We start from the raw sequence: 24,272 nt of genomic DNA, 5'->3' as shown, positions 1-24,272 counted from the left end.
ATTTGTGTCAACAGCAACCTCGGGAAAATCCTCTGCATTATCATTAACAGCAGACTTGTACATTTCCTCCGTGAAAACAATATACTGAGCAAATATCAAATTGCCTTTTTAACAAATGACCGTACGACAGACCACGTAGTCAACCTACACACCCTAATTGACAAATAAACAAATCAAAACAAAGGCAAAGGCAAAGTCTTCTCATGATTTGTTGATTTCAAAAAGGCTTTTGACTCAATTTGGCACGAGGGTCTGCTATACAAATGGATGGAAAGCTGTGTTGGGGGGAAAACATACAACATTATAAAATCCATGTATAAACATAACAAGTGTGAGGTTAAAATTGTCCAAAAAAACACACTTCTTTCCACAGGTCGTGTGGTGAGATAGGTATGCAGCTTGAGCCCCACCTCTTCAACATGTATATAATTTAATTGGCGAGGGCACTAGAACAGTCTGCAGCATCCAACCTCACCCTACTAGAATCTGAAGTCAAATGTCTACTGTTTGCTGATGATCTGGTGCTTCTGTCCCCAACCAAGGAGGGCCTACAGCAGCACCTAGATCTTCTGCACAGATTCTGTCAGACTTGGGTCCTGACAGTAAATTTCAGTAAGACAAAAATAATGGTGTTCCAAAAAGGTCCATTTGTCAGGAACACAAATACAAATTCCATCTAGACACCATTGCCCTAGAGCACACAAAAACTATACCTACCTTGGCCTAAACATCAGCACCACAGGTAACAACGATCTGAGAGACAAGGCAAGAAGGGCCTCCTACACCATCAATTGGAACATAAAATTCGACACATCAATTAGGATCTGGCAAAAAATAGTTGAATCAGCTATAGAACCCATTGCCCTTTATGGTTGTGAGGTCTGAGGTCTGCTCACCAACCAAGAACTTGCAAAATGGGATAAATACCAAATTGAAACTCTGCGTGCAGAATTCTGCACAAATATCCTGTGTGAACAACGTAAAACACCAAATAATGCATGCAGAGCAGAATTAGGCCGATACCCACTAATTATCAAAATCCAGAAAAGAGACGTTAAATTCTACAACCACCTAAAATGGAGCTATTCACAAACCTTCCATAACAAAGCCATCACCTACAGAAAGATGAACCTGGAGAAGAGTCCCCTAATCAAGCTGGTCCTGGGGCTCTGTTCCCAAACACAAACAGACCCCACAGAGCCCCAGGACAGCAACACAATTAGACCCAACCAAATCATGAGAAAACAAAAACATAATTACTTTTCACATTGGAAAGAAACAGATCAAATTAGAAATATATTTGTCCCTAAACAGAGAGTACACAGTGGCAGAATACCTGATCACTGTGACTGACCCAAACTTAAGGAAAGCTTTGACTATGTACAGACTCAGTGACCATAGCCTTGCTATTGAGAGAGGCCGCCATAGGAAGACATGGCCCTCAAGAGAAGACAGGCGATTTGCACACTGCCAACAAAATTAGGTGCAAACTGAGCTGCACTTCCTAACCTCCTGCCAAATGTCTGACCATATTAAAGACACATATTTCCCTTTGGGTTACACAGACCCACAAAGAATTTGAAAAACAAATCCAAATTTGAAAAACTCCTATATCTATTGGGTGAAATATCAGTGTGCATCACAGCAGCGAGATTTGTGACCTGTTTCCGCAAGAAAAGGGCAACCAGTGAAGAACAAACACCATTGTAAATACAACCTGTATTTATGTTGATTTATTTTCCCTTAATATTCATGTGTATTTATTTTCCTGTTTGCACTTTAACTATTTGCACATCGTTACAACACTGTATATATGTCACGTCCTGACCGTAGTTCCTTTTTTATGTCTATATTTTAGTTTGGTCAGGGCGTGATTTGGGGTGGGCATTCTATGTTTTTGTTCTATGTTTTGTATTTCTGCTTTTGGCCTGGTATGGTTCCCAATCAGGGGCAGCTGTCAATCGTTGTCTCTGATTGAGAACCATACTTAGGCAGCCTGTTTTCCCACTATGGGTTGTGGGTAGTTGTTTTCTGTTTTGTGTTGCTGCACCTTACAGGACTGTTTCGTTTCACTTTGTTATTTTGTTTAGTGTTTCTGTTCCAATAAAATAACATGAACACTTACCACGCTGCACATTGGTCCGATCCTTCATGCTCCTCGTCAGAAGAGGAGGAAAACCGTTACAATATAGACATACTATGACATTTGAAATGTCTCTATTCCTTTAGAGCTTTTGTGAGTGTAATGTTTACTGTGTTTTATTGTTTAATATCTATTCCACTTGCTTTGGCAATGTAAACATACAGTTGAAGTTGGAAGTTTACATACACCTTAGCCAAATACATTTAAACTCAGTTTTTCACAATTCCTGACATTTAATGCTGGTACAAATTCCCTCTCTTAGGTCAGTTAGGATCTCCACTTTATTTTAAGAATGTGAAATGGCAAAATAATAGAAGAGAGAATTATTTATTTCAGCTTTTATTTATTTCATCACCTTCCCAGTGGGTCAGAAGTTTACATACACTCAATTAGTATTTGGTAGCATTGCCTTTAAATTGTTTAATTTCAGGTAGCCTTTCACAAGCTTCCCACAGTAAGTTGGGAATTTAAATTTTGGTCCATTCCTTCTGACAGAGCTGGTGCAACTGAGTCAGGTTTGAAGGCCTCCTTGCTCGCACACGCTTTCTCAGTTCTGTCCACAAATGTTCTGTGGGATTGAGGTCAGGGCTTTGTGATGGCCACTCCAATACATTGACTTTGTTGTCCTTAAGCCATTTTGCCACAACTTTAGAAGTATGCTTGGGGTCATTGGCCATTTGGAAGATCCATTTGCGACCAAGCTTTAACTTCCTGACTGATGTCTTGAGATGTTGCTTCAATATATCCACATAATTTTCCTTCCTCATGATGCCATCTATTTTGTGAAGTGCACCAATCCCTCCTGCAGCAAAGCACCCCCACAACATGATGCTGCCACCCCTGTGCTTCACGGTTGGGATGGTATTCTTCGGCTTGCAAGCCTCCCTCTTTTCCCTCCAAACATAACGATGGTCATTATGGCCAAAAAGTTATATTTTTGTTTCATCAGACCAGAGGAAATTTCTCCAAAAAGTACAATCTTTGTCCCCATGTGCTGTTGCAAACAGTAGTCTGGCTTTTTTGTGGCGGTTTTGGGGCAATTGCTTCTTCCTTGCTGAGCAGCCTTTCAGGTTATGTCGATATAGGACTCGTTTTTACAATGGATATACAGTGGGGCAAAAAATTTTCCACCATAATTTGCAAATAAATTCATAAAAAATCCTACAATGTGATTTTCTGGATTTTTTTTCTTCTCATTTTGTCTGTCATAGTTGAAAATTACAGGCCTCTCTCATCTTTTTAAGTGGGAGAACTTGCACAATTGGTGGCTGACTAAATACTTTTTTGCCCCACTGTAGATACTTTTGTACCTTGAAATACATCCACAGGTACACCTCCAATTGACTCAAATGATGTCAATTAGCCTACCAGAAGCTTCTAAAACCATAAAACAGTAGATGTCCTAACCGACTTGCCAAAACAATAGTTTGTAAACGAGATATTTGTGGAGTGGTTGTAAAACAAGTTTTAATGGCTCTAACCTAAGTGTATGTAAACTTCCGATTTAAACTGTATGTTTCTCATCACAATAAAGCCCTTTGATTTGAATTGAAATTGAGAGAGAGACTGACCATCCTTTTGTGAGTGTAATGTTCACTAATGTTTCCCTTGTTCATTTCCCTTTTGTTTATTGTCTATTCCATTTGCTTTGGCAATGTAAACATGTTTCCCATATCAATAAAGCCCTTTGAATTGAAATGAGAGAGACAGAGAGACGGTGGGGGGGGTACAGAGAGGGAATAGAGAATAGAGAGAGAGAGAGAGACAGATAAATAGAAGGGGGATACAGAGGGAGAATAGCGAGAGAGAATAGAGAAGAGAGAGAGAGAGAGAGAGAGAGAGAGAGAGAGAGAGAGAGAGAGAGAGAGCGAGAGAGGGAGAGAGGGAGAGAGAGAGAGAGAAAGAGAGAGAGACGAACCACCCTTTTGTGAGTGTAATGTACACTAATGTTTCCCTTGTTTATTTTGCTTTTGTTTATTGTCTATTCCATTTGCTTTGGATAAGTAAACATGTTTCCCATGCCAATAAAGCCCTTTGAATTGATTTGAGAGAGAGAGAGAGTGAGAGTGAGAGTGAGAGTCAGTGTGTGCGTGTGTATGTGTCTGTCTGGCTGTAAATGTCTTAATGTACAGTAAGTGTGTATGTTTGGTACTAAACTCCCTCTCACCACCACCCTGCTCAACACCATACTGATGATATCTACATTATCTTTTAAACTGCCTGTATTGACACTGGCCAGCAATAAAACCTACACTAGCTACTGGGCTTGACCTTCATTTGAATAATCCTCCTGGAGAACAGAACTAACTCTCTGGGAGGGAGGGGACTGACCATGGCCCAGAAGTAGTTAGCCATCTGCTGCCGGTTCTGGAGAACAGCCCAGAGGAACAGGTCCCTCCAGGGGTGCTCACAGCGTTCCTCCAACTCAGCAAGGCTCTTCTGGTTGTTAAAGAGACGGCCTGCCTTCTTGCCTGTCTTCTCCTGGAGACAACACACACACACAGTGAGACACACACACTTAAGGATGAAGAAGAGTGAACTCTGACAGACACATAGAAATGCAGAGAAAAACGTGTCTCTGCTGGACATCTTGACATGGTTGCAATCGGTTCTTCAGAAAAGCCTTGGAATCTGTGAGGTTTTCTTTTCTCCAGACACAATTCTGCATTCAGCTGTGATCCATGAGGAACTATCTGTGATCCATGAGGAACTATCTTCCATGAGGAACTATCTGTGATCCATGAGGAACTATCTGTGATCCATGAGGAACTATCTGTGATCCATGAGGAACTATCTGTGATCCATGAGGAACTATCTGTGATCCCTGAGGAACTATCTGTGATCCATGAGGAACTATCTGTGATCCATCCATGATGGAACTATCTGTGATCCATGAGGAACTATCTGTGATCCATGAGGAACTATCTGTGATCCATGAGGATCCATGAGGAACTATCTGTGATCCATGAGGAACTATCTGTGATCCATGAGGAACTATCTGTGATCCATGAGGAACTATCTGTGATCCATGAGGAACTATCTGTGATCCATGAGGAACTATCTGTGATCCATGAGGAACTATCTGTGATCCATGAGGAACTATCTGTGATCCATGAGGAACTATCTGTGATCCATGAGGAACTATCTGTGATCCATGAACTATCTGTGGTCCATGAGGAACTATCTGTGATCCATCCATCCATGAGGAACTATCTGTGATTCATGAGGAACTATCTGTGATGAGGAACTATCTGTGATGAGGAACTATCTGTGATCCATGAGGAACTATCTATCTGTGATCCATGATCCATGAGGAACTATCTGTGATCCATGAGGAACTATCTGTGGTCCATGAGGAACTATGAGGAACTATCTGATCCATGAGGAACTATTCATGAACTATCTGTGATCCATAAACTATCTGTGATCCATGAGGAACTATCTGTGCGTCCATGAGGAACTATCTGTGGTCCAGGGAAGAGCTATCTGATCCCAGTACCCACTGTGATTCGTGGGCAGCTTCTGATAGAAGCCTTTACACGAGTCGTGCAGGAAGTCTTTCAGCACTTTGGACACCTCATGCAGGGTGAAGTCTTTCGGGCCTTCCGGTCCCCGGACTCGGCCTTGTGGTGGTCGTGAGGGGGTCCAGGGGTCCGTGTAGCCTTCAGTAGGAGCTGTTTCTCCTGGTGCTTCTTCAGGAGGAGGAGATGAAGGAGGCTCTTCTCTGACACGGAGCAGTAGAGCTCCTGCAGGCGGCCGTAGGTCAGGAACTCGCCCAGACACACGCCGTTGTCCACAAATAGACGCACAAAGTCGGGCTTGTCATTGACCAGTGCGTCCATCATCACCTCCTCCAGGTCACCTGCCTGCGAGGGTCAGTAGATAGTGCTATATATTACTAACTTTGTAGTAAACTACCAATACAATTCCAATATTCTGTTTTACTAAGCAATATTTATCCTGCATATAGGCTTTTTACATTCCGTTATTATACTAAGGTAAGATACATTTTTAATGATCCTTGATGTGGCAGCAAATATATTACATAAACAATAATCAGCACTAGCAGTACAATATTTAGGACCAATAGGAGAGAGAGAATGAATGAAGGAGGGACATCTCATGCTGTCTTTCATTCTCACCGTCCACTCCACATCCCCATTGAAGATGTGGCTCTTAGCGATGTCCACCCGGTTCCAGGCCACCGCCAACTTCAGCTCATCCAGGAAGTCCTGAGCTTCCTGACTCTGGCTCTTACAGGCTGCATGCCGCACACAGGGCAAAGGTTAGATGTTAGGGTTCAAAGGTTATGGGTTAACCCCCGTTCAGAAAGATAGTTGATATCCATCAAAAACAGAATGAGCGTATTTCTTTTCTATGTTGACGATGGCTTCCAGTAACTCCTCAAACCTTTTTATATGGAGCATAATTGTAAATGTATTGATCTTTTGATGGATATCTTTCATCTGCTTCTATACAAGCCCTTTTTAGGATTGATGTAAGTGCTGTCAGCCGCAGTAGAAACATTCCATCCAGTACCTTTGACCAAAGCTTTGAGGATGACTGTGTCCAGCTCAGAGCTCTCCTGCTCGGGGTCATGAACTGTCAGGAGGTGGCCGTTGTCCAGTATCTTCTGGATCTGAAGATCAGGAGGAAGTCAGTCATTCAACCTCTCTCTGCTCTCTCACTCTGCTCTCTCACTCTGCTCTCTCGCTCTGCTCTCTCTCTCTGCTCTCTCTCTATGCTCCTTACCAGCTTGGTCCAGTTAGTGATGTCAGTGCTGTGGTGCACGCTGGGAAAGGTGTCTAGCAGGAGCTCCTGCACGCTGTCCATGTCCCAGCAGCCCCGGTTCATCAGCGTGACCAGGATGTGGGCCACGCCCCCCGACCCCGCCAGTATCAGCCAGGGCATGGCGTTCCCTATGCCCTTATACATCCTCTGTACCCAGAGACAGAGGAAGTATGCTTACCCAAACAGCACACACAGCACACACAGCAATATAGAAACTATGGTAACACAGCTACAGTATAACGCAGTATGATGTGCTGGTAATTCACGCAGCAATATAGAAACTATGGCAACACAGCTACAGTATAACGCAGTATGATGTGCTGGTAATTCACGCAGCAATATAGTAACTGTGGTAACACAGCTACAGTATAACGCAGTATGATGTGCTGGTAATTCACGCAGCAATATAGAAACTATGGTAACACAGCTACAGTATAACGCAGTATGATGTGCTGGTAATTCACGCAGCAATATAGAAACTATGGCAACACAGCTACAGTATAACACAGTATGATGTGCTGGTAATTCACGCAGCAATATAGTAACTGTGGTAACACAGCTACAGTATAACGCAGTATGATGTGCTGGTAATTCACGCAGCAATATAGAAACTATGGTAACACAGCTACAGTATAACGCAGTATGATGTTTTGGTAATTCACACAGCAATATAGAAACTATGGTAACACAGCTACAGTATAACGCAGTATGATGTGCTGGTAATTCACGCAGCAATATAGAAACTATGGTAACACAGCTACAGTATAACGCAGTATGATGTGCTGGTAATTCACGCAGCAATATAGAAACTATGGTAACACAGCTACAGTATAACGCAGTATGATGTTCTGGTAATTCACGCAGCAATATAGAAACTATGGTAACACAGCTACAGTATAACGCAGTATGATGTGCTGGTAATTCACGAAGCAATATAGAAACTATGGTAACACAGCTACAGTATAACGCAGTATGATGTTTTGGTAATTCACACAGCAATATAGAAACTATGGTAACACAGCTACAGTATAACGCAGTATGATGTGCTGGTAATTCACGCAGCAATATAGAAACTATGGTAACACAGCTACAGTATAACGCAGTATGATGTGCTGGTAATTCACGCAGCAATATAGAAACTATGGTAACACAGCTACAGTATAACGCAGTATGATGTGCTGGTAATTCACGCAGCAATATAGAAACTATGGTAACACAGCTACAGTATAACGCAGTATGATGTGCTGGTAATTCACGCAGCAATATAGAAACTATGGTAACACAGCTACAGTATAACGCAGTATGATGTTTTGGTAATTCACACAGCAATATAGAAACTATGGTAACACAGCTACAGTATAACGCAGTATGATGTGCTGGTAATTCACGCAGCAATATAGAAACTATGGTAACACAGCTACAGTATAACGCAGTATGATGTGCTGGTAATTCACGCAGCAATATAGAAACTATGGTAACACAGCTACAGTATAACGCAGTATGATGTGCTGGTAATTCACGAAGCAATATAGAAACTATGGTAACACAGCTACAGTATAACGCAGTATGATGTTTTGGTAATTCACACAGCAATATAGAAACTATGGTAACACAGCTACAGTATAACGCAGTATGATGTGCTGGTAATTCACACAGCAATATAGAAACTATGGTAACACAGCTACAGTATAACGCAGTATGATGTGCTGGTAATTCACGCAGCAATATAGAAACTATGGCAACACAGCTACAGTATAACGCAGTATGATGTGCTGGTAATTCACGCAGCAATATAGTAACTGTGGTAACACAGCTACAGTATAACGCAGTATGATGTGCTGGTAATTCACGCAGCAATATAGAAACTATGGTAACACAGCTACAGTATAACACAGTATGATGTTTTGGTAATTCACACAGCAATATAGAAACTATGGTAACACAGCTACAGTATAACGCAGTATGATGTGCTGGTAATTCACGCAGCAATATAGAAACTATGGTAACACAGCTACAGTATAACGCAGTATGATGTTTTGGTAATTCACACAGCAATATAGAAACTATGGTAACACAGCTACAGTATAACGCAGTATGATGTGCTGGTAATTCACGCAGCAATATAGAAACTATGGTAACACAGCTACAGTATAACGCAGTATGATGTTTTGGTAATTCACACAGCAATATAGAAACTATGGTAACACAGCTACAGTATAACGCAGTATGGTGTGCTGGTAATTCACACAGCAATATAGAAACTATGGTAACACAGCTACAGTATAACGCAGTATGGTGTGCTGGTAATTCACGCAGCAATATAGAAACTATGGTAACACAGCTACAGTATGATTCTGACTAAATAGACACTTTGGATCCATTGAAATGTTGCTGTGGCAACATAATATATAATAGGCCTCGTCATATGAAATGTATACACGTTCATACATGCTTATGTCAAGTAATATAATAACACATTATACTGAAAAGTTGAATTAATGGAAAACTAATATTTTCCCCAAAATGTGACAAACCTGTAGGATCCGAGGTTCTCCATGCACCAGGAGACACAGCACTGGGATCTCAAAGCTGCCTGCACCTGTAGCGATGCAGAATGTCAACAAGGGCCCTGGTTGATTCCTTAAAACCACTCATTAAAGTCAAAAAGAAGCATTCTTCCTGAAGAAATACAAGTGTGCTGTGTCAAATATGACGCACAGTAAACATTAACAACCTTCAAATAAGTTGGGGGGAAGGGGGCAGGTAGCCTAGTGGTTGGTGCGTTGGGCCAGTAACCAGCAGGTAGCCTAGTGGTTGGAGCGTTGGGCCAGTAACCAGCAGGTAGCCTAGTGGTTGGAGCGTTGGGCCAGTAACCAGCAGGTAGCCTAGTGGTTAGAGCGTTGGGCCAGTAACCAGCAGGTAGCCTAGTGGTTGGAGCGTTGGGCCAGTAACCAGCAGGTAGCCTAGTGGTTGGAGTGTTGGGCCAGTAACCAGCAGGAAGCCTAGTGGTTGGAGCGTTGGGCCAGTAACCAGCAGGTAGCCTAGTGGTTGGAGTGTTGGGCCAGTAACCAGCAGGAAGCCTAGTGGTTGGAGCGTTGGGCCAGTAACCAGCAGGTAGCCTAGTGGTTGGAGCGTTGGGCCAGTAACCAGCAGGTAACCTAGTGGCTGGAGCATTGGGCCAGTAACCAGCAGGTAGCCTAGTGGTTGGAGCGTTGGGCCAGTAACCAGCAGGTAGCCTAGTGGTTGGAGCGTTGGGCCAGTAACCAGCAGGTAGCCTAGTGGTTGGAGCGTTGGGCCAGTAACCAGCAGGTAGCCTAGTGGTTGGAGCGTTGGGCCAGTAACCAAAAGGTTGCTGGATCTAATCCCCGAGCTGACAAGGTAAAAAATGTCTGCCCCTGAACAAGACAGTTAACCCACTGCTCCCTGGTAGACAGTCATTGTAAATAAGAATTTGTTCTTAACTGACTTGCCTAGTTAAATAAAGGTTAAAAAAGAGTAAGTATGTTTAAGTTGAAGTAGGTTCACCTCCATAACCGGTGCGCTGCAGGGAGATATGCTTGAGCAGCTTGACCCTCATTTCGCTGGTGGCCCCGGGGCGCTGAGGGTCCTCCTCAACCAGGACAAAGTGGGAGTGGTTGCAGTCCAGGGAGTACACCGCCCCATGGGACAGGTCCTGGGGCTCCACCACGGCAGGCTGGTCTGGCTGCAGGAGGAGACACGTCGGTCAGAGAACAGATTTCAGAGGAGCGCGTAACAGCAACTCAGCAACTCACACACAGACACACAGACGTTTTACTGTGACCTCGTTGTCTAGTCTAATCACATGTTAAATGTAATCAACATCTACTCTGAACTTATATGATCTTCTGCATGGATGTGTATGGAGACCTTAGCAGCAAGCAGAGCGTCTCTGTTGTGGATCATGTTCCAGGGAGCGATGCCGATGGCCACCACCTTGACCTTAGAGGAGGTGCTGGCCAGAGAGTGGTCACGGACAGCCTGGCCCAGGTGCTTGGTGATGCCGAAGCGAAGCCCGTTGGTCAGGATCCAGGCACCTGTGAGGTAGAGACATCATCTCACTTTGTCCAACATGCTCATTTTAGAGCAGGGAACTCAACGTGGCCCATTGGCTGATTTAATGCTGCCCAAGGATATCTTTGTAAAAACAAAAGTGAATGTGTGTGTGTGTGTGTGTGTGTGTGTGTGTGTGTGTGTGTGTGTGTGTGTGTGTGTGTGTGTGTGTGTGTGTGTGTGTGTGTGTGTGTGTGTGTGTGTGTGTGCGTGCGTGCGTGCGTGCATGCGTGCGTGCGTGCGTGCGTGCGTGCGTGTGTGTGTGTATGCATGTGTGCGCGTGTCCCACCTGTGCTCTGAGCAGCCTTGACCAGTCCTTTCCTCACGGTGTCCCTGAGCCAGGGTTTCATCTGAGCCAGCTCGTCTCCCCCCACCAGAGCCACCACCAGGTGTGGAGGGGCTAGTCCCCACTGCTCTGTCAGCATCTGGTAGATTAACACTGGATCTGTGGAGCTGTGAACCCTCACAAACTGGACAGAGAAGCACAGTGTGGTATTTACTGAGAGATGTACATTGTCAAGGAACAGGTCCTCTTTCATATTTATTTCATATCTTTCTTGACTTGAAATAGTTTTGAAAAATGAAGAGAAACATGGATAACTTAAACTGAAATGACTGAATGAGAATATGCATTAATTATCAATCTGCATTGTTTTGATAATTCAGGCCATGTTAGTGCTGAGATGGAACACAGTCCTGCACATACTGAAATGGAACACAGTCCTGCACATACTGAAATGGAACACAGTCCTGCACATACTGAAATGGAACACAGTCCTGCACATACTGAAATGGAACACAGTCCTGCACATACTGAAATGGAACACAGTCCAGCACATACTGAAATGGAACACAGTCCTGCACATACTGAAATGGAACACAGTCCTGCACATACTGAAATGGAACACAGTCCTGCACATACTGAAATGGAACACAGTCCTGCACATACTGAAATGGAACACAGTCCAGCACATACTGAAATGGAACACAGTCCTCCACATACTGAAATGGAACACAGTCCAGCACATACTGAAATGGAACACAGTCCTGCACATACTGAAATGGAACACAGTCCTGCACATACTGAAATGTATCACTCCCGGACCACAGTTTGTGATCACTGAACTCTCTTAGATAGGACCAAAATGGATGGTGGTACGGAACAATTTCCAACTGTGGTTGTAACAGTGTTGCCATCTGGTTATAGCACCTTGTGGTTGTAACAGTGTTGCATTGTGGTTGTAACAGTGTTGCCATCTGGTTATAGCACCTTGTGGTTGTAACAGTGTTGCCTTGTGGTTGTAACAGTGTTGCCATCTGGTTATAGCACCTTGTGGTTGTAACAGTGTCACCATCTGGTTATAGCACCTTGTGGTTGTAACAGTGTTGCCATCTGGTTATAGCACCTTGTGGTTGTAACAGTGTTACCATCTGGTTATAGCACCTTGTGGTTGTAACAGTGTTACCTTGTGGTTGTAACAGTGTTGTCTTGTGGTTGTAACAGTGTTGCCTTGTGGTTGTAACAGTGTTGTCTTGTGGTTGTAACAGTGTTGCCTTGTGGTTGTAACAGTGTTACCTTGTGGTTGTAACAGTGTTGTCTTGTGGTTGTAACAGTGTTGCCTTGTGGTTGTAACAGTGTTGCCTTGTGGTTGTAACAGTGTTACCTTGTGGTTGTAACAGTGTTGTCTTGTGGTTGTAACAGTGTTGTCTTGTGGTTGTAACAGTGTTACCTTGTGGTTGTAACAGTGTTGTCTTGTGGTTGTAACAGTGTTGCCTTGTGGTTGTAACAGTGTTGCCTTGTGGTTGTAACAGTGTTGTCTTGTGGTTGTAACAGTGTTGCCTTGTGGTTGTAACAGTGTTACCTTGTGGTTGTAACAGTGTTACCTTGTGGTTGTAACAGTGTTGTCTTGTGGTTGTAACAGTGTTGCTTTGTGGTTGTAACAGTGTTACCTTGTGGTTGTAACAGTGTTACCTTGTGGTTGTAACAGTGTTGTCTTGTGGTTGTAACAGTGTTGTCTTGTGGTTGTAAGTGTTGTCTTGTGGTTGTAACAGTGTTACCTTGTGGTTGTAACAGTGTTGCCTTGTGGTTGTAACATTGTTACCTTTCCCCTTGTCCTACTGGTGCCAGTGAAGTCAATGTCCCCCACTCGTCCTTCAGCCCAGTGACCCCTCTCCTTGTCCCCTCTGGTAGCACCCCGGCCTCGGCCTTCAGCCACACTCTCCACAGCCTCGTCCAGCTGAGAGTAGCAACGGCAGGCCAACAGAGCACTGCCACGGCACAGACACATTAATACATACAGAATACACATTATACACATAGAAACAATGTATTTACAGTCCGGTCATTCACAATCCACTATGACAAACAAACAAACAAACACAAACCACTCCTACCTTTGCTCCCGTGACCACTCCAGTACATCCCCGCATCGTGGGCATCGTCTCTGCAGCGGTAGCGCCCCCTATAGACACAGCACCCATAGTGCACAACATGACTTTTACCCCACAGCCAGGTAAATCTAACCCAGAATCATTCAACAGTCACTCTGCTGCTGATGACAGGTGTGAGGCATATCCAAGAGTTTAGACCTACAGTACCAGTCACTCTGCTGTTGATGACAGGTGTGAGGCATCTCCAAGAGTTTAGACCTACAGTACCAGTCACTCTGCTGTTGATGACAGGTGTGAGGCATATCCAAGAGCTTAGACCTACAGTACCAGTCACTCTGCTGATGATGACAGGTGTGAGGCATCTCCAAAGGTTTAGACCTACAGTACCAGTCACTCTGCTGTTGATGACAGGTGTGAGGCATCTCCAAGAGTTTAGACCTACAGTACCAGTCACTCTGCTGATGATGACAGGTGTGAGGCATCTCCAAGAGTTTAGACCTACAGTACCAGTCACTCTGCTGTTGATGACAGGTGTGAGGCATCTCCAAGAGTTTAGACCTACAGTACCAGTCACTCTGCTGTTGATGACAGGTGTGAGGCATCTCCAAGAGCTTAGACCTACAGTACCAGTCACTCTGCTGTTGATGACAGGTGTGAGGCATCTCCAAGAGTTTAGACCTACAGTACCAGTCACTCTGCTGTTGATGACAGGTGTGAGGCATCTCCAAGAGTTTAGACCTACAGTACCAGTCACTCTGCTGTTGATGACAGGTGTGAGGCATCTCCAAGAGTTTAGACCTACAGTACCAGTCACTCTGCTGTTGATGACAGGTGTGAGGCATCTCCAAGAGTTTAGACCTACAGTACCAGTCACTCTGCTGTTGATGACAGGTGTGAGGCATCTCCAAGAGTTTAGACCTACAGTACCAGTCACTCTGCTGTTGATGACAGGTGTGAGGCATCTCCAAGAGTTTAGACCTACAGTACCAGTCACTCTGCTGTTGATGACAGGTGTGAGGCATCTCCAAGAGTTTAGACCTACAGTACCAGTCACTCTGCTGTTGATGACAGGTGTGAGGCATCTCCAAGAGTTTAGACCTACAGTACCAGTCACTCTGCTGTTGATGACAGGTGTGAGGCATCTCCAAGAGTTTAGACCTACAGTACCAGTCACTCTGCTGTTGATGACAGGTGTGAGGCATCTCCAAGAGTTTAGACCTACAGTACCAGTCACTCTGCTGTTGATGACAGGTGTGAGGCATCTCCAAGAGCTTAGACCTACAGTACCAGTCACTCTGCTGTTGATGACAGGTGTGAGGCATCTCCAAGAGTTTAGACCTACAGTACCAGTCAAACGTTTGGACACACTGACTCATTCAAGGGGTTTAAGGCATCTTCATTATAGAATTTGAAGACATCAAAACTATGAAATAACACATATGGAATCATGTAGTATCCAAAAAGTGTTAAACAAATCTAAATATATTTATTTGACATTTGTACCAACTATAATCAAAGGCAAATGTAACTGCTGCACTATGTACCTTAATAGAACAGCTCTTATAAGGATGTGAATGAAATGAGACAGGATGTTATCAGAGGGAGTTAGATGGACAGGGAGAGGAGGAGAGGTTAACCTCTGCTGGCTTGATGACCCTGTTCGGGCGGATCTCGGCGGTTTAGCCGGCCTACTAGAACCAGTCCTCTCCCTGTTCGGGCGGAGCAGGCGGTCGACGGCATCGGCCTAAGAAGGTGGCTCCTCTCCCTGTTCACGGGCGGAGCTCAAAGGTGTGAGGCGGTCGTCGAGCATCTACTAGAGAGTAGCTCCTCTCCCTGTTCGGGCGGAGCTCTGCTGTTGCCGGCCAGGTAGAAGGTGGCTCCTCTCCCTGTTCGGGCGGAGCTTAGACCTCGTAGCCGGTCACTAGAAGGTGGCTGTTCCCTGTTCGGGCGGAGCATCTCGGCGGCGTAGCCGGCCTACTAGAAGGTCCTCTCCTGTTGATGGAGCTCGTGCGGGCATCGTAGCCGGCCTTAGAAGGTGGCTCCTCTCCCTGTTGATGGCGGAGCTCGGAGGCATCTCGCCGGCCTACTAGAAGGTGGCAGTCCTCTCCCTGTTCGGGCGGAGCTCAAGCGGTAGACCTCAGTACCGGTCTACTAGCTGCTGTTGATCCATTGGTTTGTGTCTGTCTGTTTTTTCTTTACACCTGTGTCCTATTAGTTTAATACGGGGATTTATTAACCTCGCTGCCTGCTGTCTTTGTGAGGGAATATTCGCTGTTGTTGCTCTGTTAGGGGTACCGTGTTTGTTCTGTTAGAGGGTGTGTTTGTTCTGTTAAGGGTTTGTCTGTTCTGTTAGGGGTCACTCTGTTTGTTCTGTGAGAGGTGTGTGTTTGCTCCAGGGGTGTGTGTTTGTTCTGTTAGGGTGTGTGTTTGCTCTGTTAGGGGTGTGTGTTTGTTCTGTTAGGGGTGTGTGTTTGTTCTGTTAGGGGTGCGTGTTTGTTCTGTTAGGGGTGTGTGTGTGCTCTGTTAGGGGTGTGTGTTTGTTCTGTTAGGGGTGCGTGTTTGCTCTGTTGGGGGTCACTCTTTGTTCTGTTAGGGGTGTGTGTTTGCTCTGTTAGGGTGCGTTTGTTCTGTTAGGGGTCTGTTTGTTCTGTTGAGGGTGTGTTTGTTCTGTTAGAGGTGTGTTTGTTCTGTTAGGGGTGTGTTTGTTCTGTTGGTGTGTTTGTTCTGTTAGAGGGTGTGTTTGTTCTGTTAGGGGTGTGTTTGTTCTGTTGATGGGTGTGTTTGTTCTGTTAGGGTGTGTTTGTTCTGTTAGGGTGCGTGTTTGTTCTGTTAGAGGTGTGTGTTTGTTCTGTTAGGGGTTGTGTTTGTTCTGTTAGGGGTGTGTTTGCTCTGTTAGGGGTGTGTTTGTTCTGTTAGGGGTGTGTTTGCTCTGTTAGAGGTGCGTGTTTGTTCTGTTAGGGGTGTGTGTTTGTTCTGTTAGGGGTGTGTGTTTGTTCTGTTAGGGTGTGTTTGCTCTGTTAGAGGTGTCTGTTTGTTCTGTTAGGGGTGTGTGTTTGTTCTGTTAGGGGTGTGTGTTTGTTCTGTTAGGGGTGCGTGTTTGCTCTGTTAGGGGTGCGTGTTTGCTCTGTTAGAGGTGTGTGTTTGCTCTGTTAGGGTGCGTGTTTGTTCTGTTAGGGGTGTGTGTTTGTTCTGTTAGGGGTGTGTGTTTGTTCTGTTAGGGGTGCGTGTTTGTTCTGTTAGGGGTGTGTTTGTTCTGTTAGGGGTGTGTGTTTGTTCTGTTAGGGGTGCGTGTTTGTTCTGTTAGGTGCGTGTTTGTTCTGTTAGGGGTGTGTTTGTTCTGTTAGGGGTGTGTTTGCTCTGTTAGGGGTGTGTGTTTGTTCTGTTAGGGGTGCGTGTTTGTTCTGTTAGGGGTGTGTTTGTTCTGTTAGGGGTGTGTGTTTGTTCTATTAGGGGTGCGTGTTTGTTCTGTTAGGTGCGTGTTTGTTCTGTTAGGGGTGTGTTTGTTCTGTTAGGGGTGTGTTTGTTCTGTTAGAGTGTGTGTTTGTTCTGTTAGGGGTGTGTGTTTGCTCTGTTAGGGGTGCAGGTGTTTGCTCTGTTAGAGTGTGTGTTTGCTCTGTTAGGGGTGCGTGTTTGCTCTGTTAGGGGTGCGTGTTTGCTCTGTTAGAGGTGTGTGTTTGCTCTGTTATGGGGTGTGTGTTTGTTCTGTTAGAGTGCGTGTTTGCTCTGTTAGGGGTCGTGTTTGTTCTGTTAGGGGTGTGTGTTTGTTCTGTTAGGGGTGCGTGTTTGTTCTGTTGGGGTGCGTGTTTGCTCTGTTAGAGGTGCGTGTTTGCTCTGTTAGGGGTGTGTGTTTGCTCTGTTAGGGGTGCGTGTTTGTTCTGTTAGGGGTGTGTGTTTGTTCTGTTAGGGTGCGTGTTTGCTCTGTTAGGGGTGTGTGTTTGCTCTGTTAGGGGTGCGTGTTTGCTCTGTTAGGGGTGCGTGTTTGCTCTGTTAGAGGTGTGTGTTTGCTCTGTTAGGGGTGCGTGTTTGCTCTGTTAGGAGTGCGTGTTTGAGCCACGGGGTTTTCTTTCTCAGGGTCGTTGTACCGTTTTGGACTGTAATTAGGAGTGGCAAAACGTTTGGGCTTGTTCCTCCACCTGTTGTCATTGAGTTGGGACTTCTAATAAACGATTGTGCTACTGGGACTTCCTTGCTCTCCTGCTCCTGACTCCTGCACCTCCCTCCTCTTAAGAGGCACGTAACAACCTCATTGGATGCGATGTTGGATACCAGAAAAGTTGCTCCATGTAACTGAAAGGAGTTAGTTGGCTTTTATTTTTCTTCTCAATCGATGGATGCCACTCAGCTCAGGGCTGAGGGTTGGCTGTCAGATGAGATTAGACTGCTACATTTAACCTATATTCTTCCCTAGGAAGAGCTGAGGGTTGGCTGTCAGATGAGACTAGACTGCTGCATTTAACCTATATTCTACCCTAGAAAGAGCAGAGGGTTGGTTGTCAGATGAGACTAGACTGCTGGAAAAGAACCATAAAAGATTTGTCTCCTTCTGGCAGCGATTAAGAATTTGCATCTGAGTCAACATTACTTGACGGTGCTCATTTGCCTGGGATGCCTGGTAGAAGATGATCATCAGAAATGGGAAGAGATTCGAGGCTCATGGCTCACAGCAACAACAAGCAGCTTCAGCTTGTTACCGTATTTGGCATCACTGGGCCACTCAGTAAAATGTATTGGATCATGGCCAATAGTTTGGACAGGTTATGGGCAAAGATCCACCCCCCAACTCATTTTATCCTCTACTGTAAACATTTAGGTTTTTCACCTCAAAATATTTCATATTTCACCCCAAAAGTATTTCAAACTAGTATTTCACTGCTTCTCAAACCTGATTCTGGGATCCAGTCTTCCTCTCGGTCACTGTCCTCACTATCAGAGGTTATGTATGATATTGACCAAGCCCATCATTTTACATCAAATCTTTCATTGAGCATGATATTGCCCTGAAAAGTAGCCAAACTGACAACGTTGCCCTAGGCAACATAACAAAGTAGAGGTATGGCACAACGTTGCCCTAGGCAACACAACAAAGTAGAGGTATGGCACAACGTTGCCCTAGGCAACACAACAAAGTAGAGGTATGGTACAACGTTGCCCTAGGCAACACAACAACGTAGAGGTATGGCACAACGTTGCCTAGGCAACACAACAAAGTAGAGGTATGGCACAACGTTGCCCTAGGCAACACAACAAAGTAGAGGTATGGCACAACGTTGCCCTAGGCAACACAACAAAGTAGAGGTATGGCACAACGTTGCCCTAGGCAACACAACAAAGTAGAGGTATGGCACAAAGTTGCCCTAGGCAACACAACAAAGTAGAGGTATGGTACAACGTTGCCCTAGGCAACACAACAACGTAGAGGTATGGCACAACGTTGCCCTAGGCAACACAACAAAGTAGAGGTATGGCACAAAGTTGCCCTAGGCAACACAACAAAGTAGAGGTATGGTACAACGTTGCCTAGGCAACACAACAACGTAGAGGTATGGCACAACGTTGCCCTAGGCAACACAACAAAGTAGAGGTATGGTACAATGTTGCCCTCGGCAACACAACAAAGTAGAGGTATGGCACAACGTTGCCCTAGGCAACACAACAAAGTAGAGGTATGGCTACAACGTTGCCCTAGGCAACACAACAAAGTAGAGGTATGGCACAACGTTGCCCTAGGCAACACAACAAAGTAGAGGTATGGCACAACGTTGCCCTAGGCAACACAACAAAGTAGAGGTATGGCACAACGTTGCCCTAGGCAACACAACAAAGTAGAGGTATGGCACAACGTTGCCCTAGGCAACACAACAAAGTAGAGGTATGGCACAACGTTGCCCTCGGCAACACAACAAAGTAGAGGTATTACAACGTTGCCCTAGGCATCACAACAACGTAGAGGTATGGCACAACGTTGCCCTAGGCAACACAACAAAGTAGAGGTATGGCACAACGTTGCCCTAGGCAACACAACAAAGTAGAGGTATGGCACAACGTTGCCTAGGCAACACAAAGTAAGCTACCAAACGGTGTTGTGTTGTCTGAGGGCACCGATGTGCAGTAGAGGATTAAGACGTACTGATGGCGTGCAGTTTGTCACAATCACTTTTTTATGTAAAAGTGAGTCTGGTCTCATTTGAATGTGGGGCAGGAGGGACTGTGTGAGGGGAAAGGACCATTGTCCATGCAAACATAACATTTGCATGCAAGGTCAGGAAGAGTTCAAGTGACAACAAGTGAAGAGGGTGTGTGTGAGGTGGAGGGGGATACGTGGGTGCCTGTTTGTATACGTGTATGGTATGCTCCTCAGTTAGAGGCATGCAGGCTTGAGTCAGTGTGCCTGTTTGTATATGTGTATGGTATGCTCCTCAGTATAGAGGCATGCAGGCTTGAGTCAGTGTGCCTGTTTGTATATGTGTATGGTATGCTCCTCAGTATAGAGGCATGCAGGCTTGAGTCAGTGTGCCTGTTTGTATATGTGTATGGTATGCTCCTCAGTATAGAGGCATGCAGGCTTGAGTCAGTGTGCCTGTTTCCTGTGTCCTGTATTGTGATTTCTGCTCCACTACATTCGTGGGCTGTTATCACTCAAATAATGAGGCCAATAGTTTGACGAGGTAACTTCAACCAACTCTACAGTCTCAGGATGTTTTTTATGTGACCTTTATTCAGTTAAGAACATTTTTTTTCAATGACAGCCTAGGAACAGTAGGTTAACTGGTCTAGGAACAGTAGGTTAACTGGTCTAGGAACAGTAGGTTAACTGGTCTAGGAACAGTAGGTTAACTGGTCTAGGAACAGTAGGTTAACTGGTCTAGGAACAGTGGGTTAACTGGTCTAGGAAAGTGGGGTCTAGGAACAGGGGGTCTAGGAACAGTGGGTTAACTGGTCTAGGAACTGGGTTAACTGGTCTAGGAACAGTAGGTTAACTGGTCTAGAACAGAGGTTAACTGGTCTAGGAACAGTGGGTTAACTGGTCTAGGAACAGTGGGTTAACTGGTCTAGGAACAGTGGGTTAACTGGTCTAGGAACAGTAGGTTAACTGGTCTAGGAACAGTGGGTTAACTGGTCTAGGAACAGTGGGTTAATGCCTAGAACAGTGGGTTAACTGGTCTAGGAACAGTGGGTTAACTGGTCTAGGAACAGTGGGTTAACTGGTCTAGGAACAGTGGGTTAACTGGTCTAGGAACAGTGGGTTAACTGGTCTAGGAACAGGTTAACTGTTAACTGGTCTAGGAACATTGGGTTAACTGGTCTCAGCGGGTTAACTGGCCTAGGAACAGTGGGTTAACTGGTCTAGGAACAGTGGGTTAACTGGTCTAGGAACAGTGGGTTAACTGGTCTAGGAACAGTGGGTTAACTGGTCTAGGAACAGTGGGGTCTAGGAACTGGTCTAGGAACAGTGGGTTAACTGGTCTAGGAACAGTGGGTTAACTGGTCTAGGAACAGTGGGTTAACTGGTCTCAAACAGTGGGTTAACTGGTCTAGGAACAGTGGGTTAACTGGTCTAGGAACAGTGGGTTAACTGGTCTAGGAACAGTGGGTTAACTGGTCTAGGAACAGTGGGTTAACTGGTCTAGGAACAGTGGATTAACTGGTCTAGGAACAGTGGGTTAACTGGTCTAGGAACAGTGGGTTAACTGGTCTAGGTTAACACAACATTGGGTTAACTGGTCTAGGAACAGTGGGTTAACTGGTCTAGGAACAGTGGGTTAACTGGTCTAGGAACAGTGGGTTAACTGGTCTAGGAACAGTGGGTTAACTGGTCTAGGAACAGTGGGTTAACTGGTCTTGGAACAGTGGATTAACTGGTCTAGGAACAGTGGGTTAACTGGGCAAGGAACAGTGGGTTAACTGGTCTAGGAACAGTGGGTTAACTGGTCTAGGAACAGTGGGTTAACTGGTCTAGGAACATTGGGTTAACTGGTCTAGGAACAGTGGGTTAACTGGTCTAGGAACAGTGGGTTAACTGGTCTAGGAACAGTGGGTTAACTGGTCTAGGAACAGTGGGTTAACTGGTCTAGGAACAGTGGGTTAACTGGTCTAGGAACAGTGGGTTAACTGGTCTAGGAACAGTGGGTTAACTGGTCTAGGAACAGTGGGGTCTAGGAACAGTGGGGTCTAGGAACAGTGGGTTAACTGGTCTAGGAACAGTGGGTTAACTGGTCTAGGAACAGTGGGTTAACTGGTCTAGGAACAGTGGGTTAACTGGTCTAGGAACAGTGGGTTAACTGGTCTAGGAACAGTGGGTTAACTGGTCTTGGAACAGTGGATTAACTGGTCTAGGAACAGTGGGTTAACTAGGAACAGTGGGTTAACTGGTCTAGGAACAGTGGGTTAACTGGTCTAGGAACAGTGGGTTAACTGGTCTAGGAACATTGGGTTAACTGGTCTAGGAACAGTGGGTTAACTGGTCTAGGAACAGTGGGTTAACTGGTCTAGGAACAGTGGGTTAACTGGTCTAGGAACAGTGGGTTAACTGGTCTAGGAACAGTGGGTTAACTGGTCTAGGAACAGTGGGTTAACTGGTCTAGGAACAGTGGGTTAACTGGTCTAGGAACAGTGGGTTAACTGGTCTAGGAACAGTGGGGTCTAGGAACAGTGGGGTCTAGGAACAGTGGGTTAACTGGTCTAGGAACAGTGGGTTAACTGGTCTAGGAACAGTGGGTTAACTGGTCTAGGAACAGTGGGTTAACTGGTCTAGGAACAGTGGGTTAACTGGTCTAGGAACAGTGGGTTAACTGGTCTAGGAACAGTGGGTTAACTGGTCTAGGAACAGTGGATTAACTGGTCTAGGAACAGTGGGTTAACTGGTCTAGGAACAGTGGGTTAACTGGTCTAGGAACAATGGGTTAACTGGTCTAGGAACATTGGGTTAACTGGTCTAGGAACAGTGGGTTAACTGGTCTAGGAACAGTGGGTTAACTGGTCTAGGAACAGTGGGTTAACTGGTCTAGGAACAGTGGGTTAACTGGTCTAGGAACAGTGGGTTAACTGATCTAGGAACAGTGGGTTAACTGGTCTAGGAACAGTGGGTTAACTGGTCTAGGAACAGTGGGTTAACTGGTCTAGGAACAGTGGGTTAACTGGTCTAGGAACAGTGGGTTAACTGGTCTAGGAACAGTGGGTTAACTGGTCTAGGAACAGTGGGTTAACTGGTCTAGGAACAGTGGGTTAACTGGTCTAGGAACAGTGGGTTAACTGGTCTAGGAACAGTGGGTTAACTGGTCTAGGAACAGTGGGTTAACTGGTCTAGGAACAGTGGGTTAACTGGTCTAGGAACAGTGGGTTAACTGGTCTAGGAACAGTGGGTTAACTGGTCTAGGAACATTGGGTTAACTGGTCTAGGAACAGTGGGTTAACTGGTCTAGGAACAGTGGGTTAACTGGTCTAGGAACAGTGGGTTAACTGGTCTAGGAACAGTGGGTTAACTGGTCTAGGAACAGTGGGTTAACTGTCTGGAACAGTGGGTTAACGTGTTTACAAATGAATGCTGATTTTTCTATGAGCTCAAGTGTTCTACCACTTTAATAATGAAGCATATTTGGAAGGTAGAGTCCTGTTGACTTTCCTTCTAAAACTAGTCATGTATGTTAAGGCCCACAGGAAATGTTGAATTAAACCTGAATTTGTCCCACAGCTATTTGAGTATCACTGTTTAAACCCCCAACAGGAATGAAAGCCATGGTCACTGTAAGATGTGTTAACCATCAGACTGGGTCCACTGACAGGAACCATATTCCAAGTGGCATTTCAAGACTTTTCAAAAAGTAAATATAGCACTTGATTATATTCTATGATTATATACTACAGATAATATCCGTAGTGACGTTCCACTAGTGAGAGCCACATTACACCATGAATCATATGACTACATGTCTACAAATCACAAAGTATAAATCTGTAGTGCATCCAAACTGTAAAAATATACCATTTGTCATCTCTGTAACAGGTTGTGAAATAATATTTCCAAGAACCAAATAAATGTCAGTGATTCTTAAAAGCTGAACACTTTATCACAGACATACATATAGAATAGTGCCTGCACACTCAAATTAAAAATACATTAAAACATGATGACAAATCAACAGACACGTTGGAGAGTTTGGTCAACCGGTTCAACAGTGCCTCATAAAATATGATCCACTTACAGCCACTAACATAGTTACTTACCAGAGGCGTGTCTTGTCTCTCTGGCATCGCTGTGGTCTAATGTGCAGTCAGCTTCACTCCAGTCAGCGATCTCTGTCCTGGGGAAAGTGAGGTTTGGAGACTCCAGGAAGCCGCAGGTAGGTAAGCCACGCCCTGGCCTTCCTCTGACCAATCACAGTCTCCAATGAGCTCCATTATCTTTGCGTCATTATCTGCACCACCAGTGCACCTGTACAGGAGTCCCATCAGAACAATGTGATACACATGGCTACACTACAGGGAATGATTCAATGGGCTAGAATACAGCAACTGATAACTGAAATAATACAATAACTGATAACTGATATAATACAATAACTGATAACTGATATAATACAATAACTGATAACTGATAACTGATATAATACAATAACTGATATAATACAATAACTGATATAATACAATAACTGATAACTGAAATAATACAATAACTGATAACTGAAATAATACAATAACTGAAATAATACAATAACTGATAACTGAAATAATACAATAACTGATATAATACAATAACTGATAACTGATATAATACAATAACTGATAACTGATATAATACAATAACTGATAACTGAAATAATACAATAACTGATATAATACAATAACTGATAACTGAAATAATACAATAACTGATAACTGA

At 44.6% G+C, this 24,272-nt stretch overlaps 1 protein-coding gene across 1 annotated transcript; it reads right to left on the bottom strand.

The window, feature by feature from the left end:
• Positions 1-5,703: 5,703 nt before the first annotated feature.
• LOC124020705 (transient receptor potential cation channel subfamily M member 5-like) lies at positions 5,704-23,698 on the bottom strand. Its single transcript, XM_046335955.1, has 11 exons — positions 23,618-23,698; positions 13,400-13,467; positions 13,108-13,273; positions 11,295-11,475; positions 10,823-10,989; positions 10,460-10,637; positions 9,469-9,533; positions 6,896-7,081; positions 6,683-6,782; positions 6,286-6,404; positions 5,704-6,009 (listed from the first exon to the last, which is right to left on the bottom strand). The coding sequence occupies exons 1-11, from the start codon at positions 23,642-23,644 to the stop codon at positions 5,704-5,706; spliced, it is 1,563 nt and encodes a 520-aa protein (XP_046191911.1). The 5' UTR covers positions 23,645-23,698.
• Positions 23,699-24,272: the final 574 nt, after the last annotated feature.

The sequence above is a fragment of the Oncorhynchus gorbuscha genome, unplaced genomic scaffold, assembly GCF_021184085.1.
Source record: "Oncorhynchus gorbuscha isolate QuinsamMale2020 ecotype Even-year unplaced genomic scaffold, OgorEven_v1.0 Un_scaffold_885, whole genome shotgun sequence".
In the NCBI taxonomy this organism is placed as follows: domain Eukaryota; kingdom Metazoa; phylum Chordata; class Actinopteri; order Salmoniformes; family Salmonidae; genus Oncorhynchus; species Oncorhynchus gorbuscha.
This window is presented reverse-complemented; position numbering and strand designations above follow the sequence as displayed.